The sequence below is a fragment of the Lolium perenne genome, chromosome 7 (assembly GCF_019359855.2).
Source record: "Lolium perenne isolate Kyuss_39 chromosome 7, Kyuss_2.0, whole genome shotgun sequence".
NCBI classification, from domain to species: Eukaryota; Viridiplantae; Streptophyta; class Magnoliopsida; order Poales; family Poaceae; genus Lolium; species Lolium perenne.
In genome coordinates, this window is record NC_067250.2 from 262173928 (window position 1) to 262185125 (window position 11198).

General features: G+C 43.6%; 1 protein-coding gene across 1 annotated transcript; it reads left to right on the forward strand.

Moving 5' to 3' along the window:
* Positions 1 to 1850: 1850 nt before the first annotated feature.
* On the forward strand, positions 1851 to 4672 carry LOC127313000 (zinc finger protein WIP2). Its single transcript, XM_051343538.1, has 2 exons — positions 1851 to 2694; positions 3781 to 4672. The coding sequence occupies exons 1-2, from the start codon at positions 2089 to 2091 to the stop codon at positions 4279 to 4281; spliced, it is 1107 nt and encodes a 368-aa protein (XP_051199498.1). The 5' UTR covers positions 1851 to 2088; the 3' UTR covers positions 4282 to 4672.
* The last annotated feature ends 6526 nt before the right edge of the window (positions 4673 to 11198 follow it).

The window sequence follows — 11198 nt, forward strand, 5'->3', positions numbered from 1 at the left end:
TCTACTGTAGTTTGCATAGAATCTTCTACGAATTGTATAATCCGAAGAAACATGTTTTCCTTGTTTTTTTCCTAAATCTAGAAAAATCTATGATTTTCATTCTAGCTATGTTGCACCATGTGAAAATCATGATCATTTTCACTCGCCAAATATATCTATTTTGGGGTCAAAGGTGCCTTGTACATATTAGATTTCATGGGTTAAATCGGAAATTGATTAAAACCCAAGATATCAAGTAATAATGGTTCTTCCGTAATACATACTGCCTCCATCCATAGATATATGTCATCCTAGAAAGTGTACTAACTTTAACTATTACATATTGATATCCACATTGTTAGACTAGCCACAATGGGAGTATCATAGGTAGTATCATGCATTCCATGCATGCAAAATGCTGATGTGGCAGTGCAATTAAGGATGAGAGAGAGGGTACTAGTATCATAGGTAGATACTGTATCATACCACATACTACAAGAAAAATTAATGTCAAGTAAATCTTGTACATATATTTGCATTGAGATTCTACAAAACAATTAATATATGGAGACTATGATACTAGTATATGATACCATGCATTGTGAAGATAGTAACATCTATTAGTATCATACGCATGATACTTCTATATGATACTATGCATTGTGACTAGTCTTATGCTGAAACTAGCATGTGTATAGAATTATCACGAGAGATACTTTCAGAATATGGATTTATATTATTACCAATATATGTAATAACGATCAAAGGTGCTTCTCGGAGAACGTTTCAATTTCCAAAAGGACATGTATTTATTATGTACAGAGTGGGAGCGTTATAATTTATTTTCAAAGAATTGTCATATGCGCTGTATAGTGTGATTTGTCCCAGGTTGTACCAACAAATAGCTTACTTATTAAGGAGAACTGCTCCATGATCTAAACTAATCAAAATAGGAGTCTTTAAACATACAAAGATACAAGCATCAAACCAACATGCAGGCACACTCATTATTTAATCACCAAGGCAATCTATGACTTAACATGGAAAAGCTACAGACAAAAAAAAGGTTATGCTTTAGTATCCACTACGCAAAGCAAAAGCCACAAGCGGGATAGCTAGCTATAGCCATACAGTTCGTTAGTTTGATTGTTTCTTGGCAATACACAAGCAATTCATATGATTAATTTGCACCTATGGCCAAGGCAGAACAGTGTTGTTTGTTGGTACTACTCCATCCCCCTCTCTCTATCTCTAACCATTTCTCTCTCTCTCTAGGTGGGGTCACGGCATGCACGTCGCTAGCGCAAAGCGTATGCAATGGAAGCTAGTCCTGGGCCATCTAAGCATCTTCTTCTCCGTGATCTAGTATCTCTCTGCTTGGGTTTGTTTTGTACACCTACATGGTGCATGCATGTGCACGTTTCACTGCTTTAATTTTATCTTTTACTTGAGCATGCTAAAACAAACGTTAAGTTGCTGAGGAGAAACAGGTTCATAGGGTAACTGTTTCAGTATATGGTCACAGAATTTTCTGCAGGCATAACTGTTGAGTGACATAAATATTTGTCTGTGGTCAATTAAAGAATTGTAGGGGATATTTGGTTCCCATACTTCCATGGGAATAACAAGGGAAGGAGAGAACAATTCAACCTTCCAAGTCCCAAGATTTAATTATGAATGAATCACCATTTACTGACTACAGACATGCTAGCAGCAGCACTAGTAGTAAGTGTAGTATCCACACTCCTCTTCTTCCCCTTCCAAACCTTTTGATTTTGTTCCTACTCGCCATCAAAACTTTTCCTCTCTCTATGCTGTCAGCCAGGTGATCCTCATCCCTCTCCCTCTTCTCTCTCTAGTGAACTTCCCTTTCTCCCTCTACAGCCTCATTTGCACCTTTAGGGCTACTACCCGCACACACAACGCCTTTATCTGGGTCGCTCTCACTCTGCCTTCCTCTCTCATCTTCTTCTTCTCGATCGTGGTGATCCATACACTCAAGCCTCTCTCTCTCTTTCTCGGCTTATATTAGCTGCCATCCCCCCTCCACAGTTCTTCTTCTATCTTGAGCTGCACCGCTAGTGGATCGATCCATCCATCCATCCATCCATGGGAGATCCCTACACGAATTTCTTGAGAGGCTACAACCTGCGCTATTCCAACCCAGCTTCTTCCTCCTCCTTTCCCAGCTACGCCTCCTACCTCCACCACCCACCATCTCCCTCGTCCCCTCCCATCAGGGAAGCCCTCCCCCTCCTCAGCCTCACGCCCTCCTCCTCAACCCACCAGCACCACCATCAACACCATGATGAAGAAGATCACAAGGACAAGCTCATCACCACGGCCGCCTGCAGCAACCAAGCTGCAGAAACTGCTGATCAGGGAGCCGGGGAGGTCACCGTGGCCCTACACATAGGCCTTCCCAGCCCCGGCCCCTCCGACGCAGCAGCCGGCCACCATCAGGAACAAGATGCAGCAGCAGGCGGAGCTGAGGAGAGAAGCGAGAAGCAGCAGGAGGAAGGAGAAGAGGAAGGGGAAGCGGAGGAGGAGGACGGGAGCACGATGGCGCTGGGGGTGGGGTGCGCGTCGCTGGGCGTAGGGAGGCTGACCAAGGGGCAGTACTGGATCCCCACCCCGTCCCAGATCCTCATTGGACCCACGCAGTTCTCCTGCCCCGTCTGCTACAAGACCTTCAACAGATACAACAACATGCAGGTGAGGCGATCGGATCAATACATCCATTCATGGATGGATCTCTTCCATTCCTTGTCGCATCGATCGTGCATGCATCGGATTTCTTTTTCTTTATTTCTGTTTCTGTTTGTTCTGAACTTGTGATTCAGTTTGGTCTTGGTAGGAGGGTTTTGGGTTAATTTTGCATGTTTGGTTCTGAACCTTTTTTTTTTTTTGATCTTTGCTGCTCGAATTTCAGCATTGTGCATGCACCTCTGGCTTCCTTTGTCCTATGAGAGGTGCAGTGGTGGTGGATCTAGGAGCAAGTGCCGCTGGGCACTTGATCTCTCTCTCTCTCTCTCTCTCTCGGCCGTACCTTTGATTTGACTGAACCTGGGAGGAGGAGAGAGGGCATGCACGCAGTAATGGCTCTGGAACGTCACGGCCATGGACATGGAGAACTCTGAGCTCCTATGCTGGTACTGGTCAGTACTAGTACTGATCGATCTTGGAGTTTGTGCTTGTGTTGCCTTTTCAATTCGAAGCAGGCTGGATCGCAGAGAGAGAAGGGGGGAGATCTGATGAGGTGAAAGATCTAGCAAAAAGGCATCTTTATTTCTTTGATCAGTTCCTTCAAGGTTACACAGATCGCTGCAAGCGAACGCCGGCCACAGACTACCCTTCCCTGCAACAAACCCCACCACGAGCAGTGCCCTCCCTCACACTGCCACACAGTCCATTTGCTCAGACCCCTTCTTGATAACATCCCTTTTGTTCTCTCCCCAATTGATACATCTACTATGCAGCTAGCTAGGCATCCAAGATATGAGAGATGGTCCCTCTGCAACTTAAATTATGCCCCCATCCCCCGGTGCCCCAAGCACGTGAAGATGGAGAGCCATCACTTCGTCTTGCACCTTCGTAGCTCTCCCCCTCCTGACTAGCCACAGTGCATGCAGCAGCAATGCGGTTCCATATAGCTCCCAACGGGCTGCACACACGCAACGAACTCACACCACTACTCCATATCCATTTCGTCCATGTCGATGCATGTCATGTGTAAACCATAACGACCCTGTCTGATCTACCAGTGTAATTTCTTCTGATCCATGGATATATACGATGCAGATGCACATGTGGGGTCACGGGTCGCAGTACCGGAAGGGGCCCGAGTCCCTGCGCGGGACGCAGCCAACGGCGATGCTCCGGCTGCCGTGCTACTGCTGCGCGTCGGGGTGCCGGAACAACGTCGACCACCCGCGCGCCCGCCCGCTCAAGGACTTCCGCACCCTGCAGACGCACTACAAGCGGAAGCACGGCATCAAGCCCTTCATGTGCCGCAAGTGCGGCAAGGCCTTCGCCGTGCGCGGCGACTGGCGCACCCACGAGAAGAACTGCGGCAAGCTCTGGTACTGCGCCTGCGGCTCCGACTTCAAGCACAAGCGCTCCCTCAAGGACCACATCCGCGCGTTCGGCCGCGGCCACGCCCCCTGCGGCATCGACTGCTTCGACCTCGACGACGACGACCGCGACCCCTCCTCTGAGGTCGACCACGCGGCCGTCACCACCGCCGCCGGCGCCGGAGCTGGCGTTGTTGGCAGCGACCATCGCCACTGGAAGAGCAACTGATTGATCGAGCTCTAGGGCTACGGTCTACTACTGGGTAAGTATATACGCATGTCAGTTGAGGTGTGGGACGAGCGCTAAGACACCTAGCTAGCTATTAGTACGTGCTATCTGTAATTCTGTATACTCTACATGGAGCTGCAAGCAGGCGTACATAAGGATCCATAGTGCCAACGATGATGGGGTGTGTTTTAATTGAGAAAAAAAGATGAATTATACATATGCAGCTTCATTAATCAAGGGATATCGATCTGTGCATGTATGGTTATGAGAGAGGCGAGTGCATTTCTAATTGTTTGGGTAGCCTAGCTAGCTTTCATTGTATGTGTTGACTATATGGTGATATACGGATTTATCAAATGTTAATTCAAAGGAGTTACTACATTCAAGCAAATACTTGTCTTGTTATCTTCTGTGCTTATCTGGCCTTGAATTTTTTTTCTTGTGTTTTGTCAGCATCTCGGATGTTTTTGGGATGCTTAACCATAACATTCTTTTTCGAACCATAATATTTTTCCCTTGATAAAATAATAGATTTAGTTCTTCTTTTCTCTTCATTGAATTAGTGATGCAAACACCATAAATTATCTATAGCTCATAAGCAATTGTTTTCATACCACCGATTAATTAGGCCCATTTTCAACGTGAGATACTTCCAACTTAAGTGAGGTTTGAAATTTGTATTACATTCAATGGGATAATATATGCTGAGTTCCTTGCTGTATTTATTTTCTCGAGAGAAAATGCCTGAGAACTTGGTACTTTATTTCGTCTAGAATACAATGAGCCTATGCTTTGCCAGATTTAACTTTCGATATATGAACTTGAAATAAAATTGATATAATCGTGTTTCGATGCCGAATCAGATTACTTGTATACAGTCGTTGGACTATCTCAACTAAAGTTTTCTTCAAAATCTCTTGTGTTTCATATATTTTGACAGGCTCACTACTAGTACTATTCGTATATGCTAGCTTATCAACTTGGTTTGTTGATCATCCCCATTATCACGCATGCATCTAGATTGAGATTTGCTGAGTACCAGTAAGACACCTGTTCTATTGCAAGGAACATAACAGCAATGTGAAACATAGTTTACTCAAGTTATATGTACAATTTCCTTTGATCATTTATTGGGGGCCGTAGAGGAGACAGTAGCTTGCTGCTATATTCGTAGGTTTGTATGGTATCGGTTGGCGATGAGGGTCTACAAAAAGAATGGACAGAAGACCACCAGTTCAAATCTTCAAATATTTCTTCTCTTCACTTACCCTTTCCTAATTAATGTAAATATACTATCTTGTGTAGACTAATTAATTTGTGTGTGCTCGATATCAACTCATTTGCCTTTTCATGCTAGGAAAAAAGGTTCAAAGAAAATGACTATATATAAGGGTATTATCTTTAGTATTTTTCCTTCTCAAGTCAGGATACTTGAAAAAGTGGTTTTTTCAAAACTAATAGTGCAAAAAAAAAAAAATATATATTGGCATGTGCGCTCGTGTGAATGTGTTTCATTCTATGTGAACCGTTGCAAATTTCATAGTTGTCGTTTGTCATATACTTTGGCAGGTATTATTCTTTTTAACCCATACATCATTGAGACTAGTCACAATGGAAAGTATCATATACTAGTATCATGCACATCATACTAGTTTATGATACTACCCCCATAATGCATAGTATCATAAGATAGTATCATAGTATCATCATATTTAATGTTTTGTAAAATCTCAATGCAAATTTGTGTACATGATGTGTTTGTCTTTAAAATTTCTAGTTTTACGTGCTATGATTCTGTATCATATTACGATACCGCTACCATCTCTCACATCTCGTTAATTGATGCGCCACATCAGATTTTTGTCAATATAACATGCATGATACTACTTATGATACTCTCATTGTGGCTAGTCTGAAAGACTTTGTAGATTTGTTTCACTAATTTGCATTGAAAGCTAGGGCACTCCATAGTCTATACCCATAAGGACTATGGACATGTGTGCATCCAGGGAAAGCAGAGAGGCCTGAAGATTCGATCATTCATATGAAAAATAATCGTAATAGTCGACATAATAAAATGTATATCGTTCTGCATTACATGTTTTGTAAGATCCTAGAATGACATCTATGTTGGACGGAGTCAAATATAGTGCATGCACGTGTATCTATTAATGGAAAGAATGCACCAAATAAATGTTAATGCATCTAGAAAAATTATTATGCTGATGTTTCTCAAATACTTCTTCCATCCATATCTACATGGTGTCCTCGTGTTCGGTGATTAAACTTTGATCATCAATTTGATCCATAATATATGGTTTAGGTGCTACAAAAATTAAACGGTTCAAAATTTTAATTGAAAATGAATTCGGTCAAATTATTTTTGTGACCACCACCTCCTTTGTTGGTTAAATCAATGATCAAAGATTGACCTCAAAATATGTAGGAGTCATGTAAACAAGGACGGAGGCTGTATAATATAACTGAACTTGCTAATGCAAGATTGGAAAAGATCATGCATGCATGGTGAAAATTCACACGCCTCAGTTTGTATAAAGGAGATAATAAAAGGGGATTAGCGGCTAGCAAGCTAGAGCTGTGTATATGCTCCGTGTCTTCAGTGCATGCATGCAGCGCACCCTGGTGGATCCCAATCCATGAGAATCTCGTAGCTTGTTTTGCTTTAATGCTCCCTCATCTTTTGCAAAGACACTGCTAGGCTTTATCCCTTTGAGCAACCTCCCCTAAGCCCGAGAGAGAAGCCGTTCAAGGATGTGTGTGAAGCCCATGATGCTGGCTTTTGCCCCTATGGCAAATGCAGTGCTTTATTTTTTGCAAAAAGTTTCAGCGATCTATTAATTATCATCAGCAGCAACATAACGGATTAAAAAGTAACAATTTTTTTTTTTTTTTGGAGAACTAAAAAGTAACAAATATTACCAATGGGTAGTTTGACCATCTAGTGATGGCTACATGCACTAAAGTGAGCCAAAGCCGAGCCCTTCTCCTCGAGCCTCCCTTGCCGGGAAAAACTTGCCGTAAAAAAGATTGTTATAGTATACAGACGAAAAGTCTTCATGCTAAAGCCGCAAATGACAAGCGCACTAGAGCAACAAGCATGTCAATGATGAGAATCGTAGATCCGAAAAGCCAGCAACCACAATAAGAAACACGAAAACTGGCTGGATCATAGGAGATCCGCTAGGAAGACGACTCCACGGTCCACGCGCTCTCCGTTGTCACTAGGCGCATCACCGGAGCGGGAATAGGGCAGAGAGGACCTTATTCTCACTTCAGGATGTGGCCACCGCTTCACCATCCTGAAGAAAACACTAAAACTACCTACAAAAGAAAGAGAATCCTACCACCGGTGAGGGGTCGTGGTCCTTTACACTTCCGGGGCCCCAAGGACCATCGGAGACGAGATGGACTGGCGGCTTTGCCAGCAGGGGTGGCGGAATTCCTAGATGCCTTCTGGATTTTCTCCTCGTTCCGTGTGGTCGTACCGATTCATTGTACCTGGCTAAGTATATTGCCGCCTTCGATCTAAATGCAGTGTGCTTTCAACTAGTAAAGAATCACGAGATATGGATCTGTATATCTATCCATGTCCAATTTGCATGGATTAACACATGAGAAAGTTGTAGTGGAAAAGGCAACGATAAAATGATTGCGCAAATCGGATTAATGGCCTATATCAGCTGGTGAACTATGCCTTTGTCCTAGTACAGTTTCTTTAATCTTTGCCCGCCGCTGATTACAGCTGCAATGATCAAAGTAACAAAAGAGGTGCTTAAAGATTGCTCTTTTTCTCTTGCCTGTTACCCTTAAGCTTTAGTTCTTTTGCTAGCCTTTAGCTTGGCTAAGCTCCTTTTTCAGGTTTATAGCCTGCTAATTTGAAAATTATTTTTTCGGCAGACTATATACTCATGTTTAAGTCAATACATTAATGAAATAAATTCATCTGTAAAAAACTTATGGTAATGAATCTACCAAATATATGGTCTATTAGATAGGAGCATATTAGTCCAATCTGCAATATTGGTCTATTCGGTAATGATGATCTGTCAGTAGAATATGTGCCGTTCAAATGATTGTTTCATAGAAATTATGTGTACTACATTAATTAACTGTATATTCACACAGTGGAAACCTGTTTACTTGTCAGGCAGATGACGCAGCCAATGCCAACATACAGTTTTAAGCGTCATACAAAAAATGGTCCAGGATAACCTTTTGTTTGTTAGCTTTCATCAATTTCTTTCTTATGGCCGACTGCCTGCACCTAGCCTGTATACCTTGTACTGCTGTGCGAGTCTGCGTTGTAACTCATTCTTCTCTGAACAAAATAAAGCTTGCCGGGCCGCGACCAAAATTAGCTGGACGTACATGCATGTTTATACACGTTTGGTTCTAGATATATAGCAGAACAAGTGATGTTTTGGCACATGGGAGCGTATGCTCCCTTTATTTTGAAATACATGTTAGACATATTTTAAAATGTCAAAAAAATTGAAACAAAAATTTCGCACGTACATCTTCATGTGCTACGCGCTCACAAAGTTGTTTCATGAAAAATCGACATGTCATGTGGCGTGTGTAAAAAACACAAAATTTGGTGCTGAAACAAAGACTTATCACAAGATAAATTTTTTCTTTTTCGTTTAGACTACAAAAAATATCATTTTTTCGTGAAACTTGACGAATACGCATATATTATGGAGATGTACATGTAAAAAAAATTCAAATTTTTTTAACATTTGGAAATATGTTTTTATGGTAGAGGGATCATACGCACCCGGGAGCCAAATTGAGTTTCTGAACAAGGGAACTTGGTCATGGCAATATACTACAAGGTACTTCCTCTGTTTCTCCAAATAAGCTGCACACGGATTTTACGATGAAATTTGACTCAAAGAATTGAGCAATAATATGTGAATCATATAATACATGATTGATATTATTAGATTTCTATTGAAAAAGACTTTCTAATGATACCAATTTAATATTCAATGTTATCTATATACATGATTTATTTCTTGATCAAAGACAATACTTGAAAAGTCTCCATGCGGTAGTGAGTATTATTATACACCCTCCCTTCAAGTGAGTAAGGCTTCTAATTTTTCGGTCAAACCAAGTAAAGTTTGACCAAACTTTTTGATAAATCTATCAACAAATGTGATTTTCAATAAAGGAAAAATATTAATATGAAGAGATAACAATTACACCTAGCCTCTGCAACGAAGCAATACCCTAATGGTAGTACGGATGCACACAGCCAAAAAAAGAATACTAAGAAATAAAAAGTCCCGCTATGGTATTCCAGCGCTAGCAGCAACAACAGATCCACCACCAAGACAACACCTGAAGTCCAGACACTCCAAAATTGATGCATTTAAGAAGAACAGTGTACAAGCATCGTCGTCGCCTGATCAAAAGATCTTAGGTTTTCACCCTGAAGATGGTCCCCACTCTCAAAACAATGCCTTCAACAAAGCATTGACAAGCACAACCAATTAAGGCAAGACCTTGAATTTCACCTTGAAAGGTAAGGCTCTGAACTTCACCTATGCTGCCACCCCACTTGCTTACCGCTGCTGCAAACCCAGAACACCAAGCAAGTCCCTCAACATCACAGAGACTCGATCCTCCATTGCTAATCCTTCAATCCGGTCTTCATGATATTCTCCATCTCTGATTTCACCATGGACGGGAATGGCATCTGATGGCAACACAGAACAGAGCTTTGCTTCGCTCCCTCCAAAACCAAACGGTCGGAATAAAAGCATGGGTGCGCACGACCGAATACCACCTGATCCAGCGAACTCCAGGCATAAGGTGCACTATTACATTCGCCGGCGGAGCCTTCCGGAACTCTATACTCCAGCCAAATCCAGTAGGACATGCATCAGGAAGATCTTCATCTTGGTGCTCGAGGAACCCTAGGACCGCCACCATTATTTAGGCCGATCCCCCACGCAACTGGCCATCCTCGTTGTCCATCTCACCGGAAAAGCCGGCAGAACAAATGACCCTGGGATGCGTGCGAGAGCCAGCAGGGCACGCAGCAGCCCTCGACAGTCGCGAGACCGCAACCTGCAAAGCCCATTTGGGCCCAGATTAGGCCTTGGCCGCGCCGCCGACTGCAACAACCACGGAGGTCATCACCGGCAGCAACCACCAAGGCTCCTCGCAGCCCTAGGCGCCGGCCTCCACCGCACCTCACCACCAGCAACACCGCCACAGGACGGCAGACCTAGGCGGGAGACCTAGGCCCATAGCATGCCTCCATCGATGGGCGAGACAGCCGCCGCTTGGACGGGGAACGCCGCCCCGACCGCCGCCCACGGCCATCCCGTAGACGCTACCCTAGCCGCATCTTCAAGGACAGCCACCCCCAATCCCCCCACCCTTAGCACCTTAGGTACCAGGGGCCGCGGCCAACGCCGACGGCAGGGGTGACAAGGGATTAACTTGTCAATACCTACAGATTGTGGACTTAGGGTTTCGTAGAAAGTAGATCTAGAAGGTTCAGCCGAAAAGGTGCTTGATTAAGAAACTAGGGTTTATGCTGAAAATGGATTCGATCCTTTCTCCTTCCCTCGGCTCCCCTTTATATAGGAGTAAGAGCCGAGGGATTTCGTGTTGTACAAGGTACAAGCTCTGAGAAGCCATCCGGGTCTTTCCCGTATGATTACATGATTCGTGAGTCCTAATATAACTCTATATTCCTTATCGAGGTTCGTCGGGCTTCTGGGCCTTAAAAACTTTGAGTCGTGGGCCTCCAGATAACCTCGGGTATCTTATTCGGCATGCCCATTCAGGATTCCTATGTCAAGCGGTGGGAGGGAGCTCGAGGAAGGGAGGGGAAGGAGGCGACGGGATTTGAGCCCCCGGCAGCGCCCTGAGGAGCA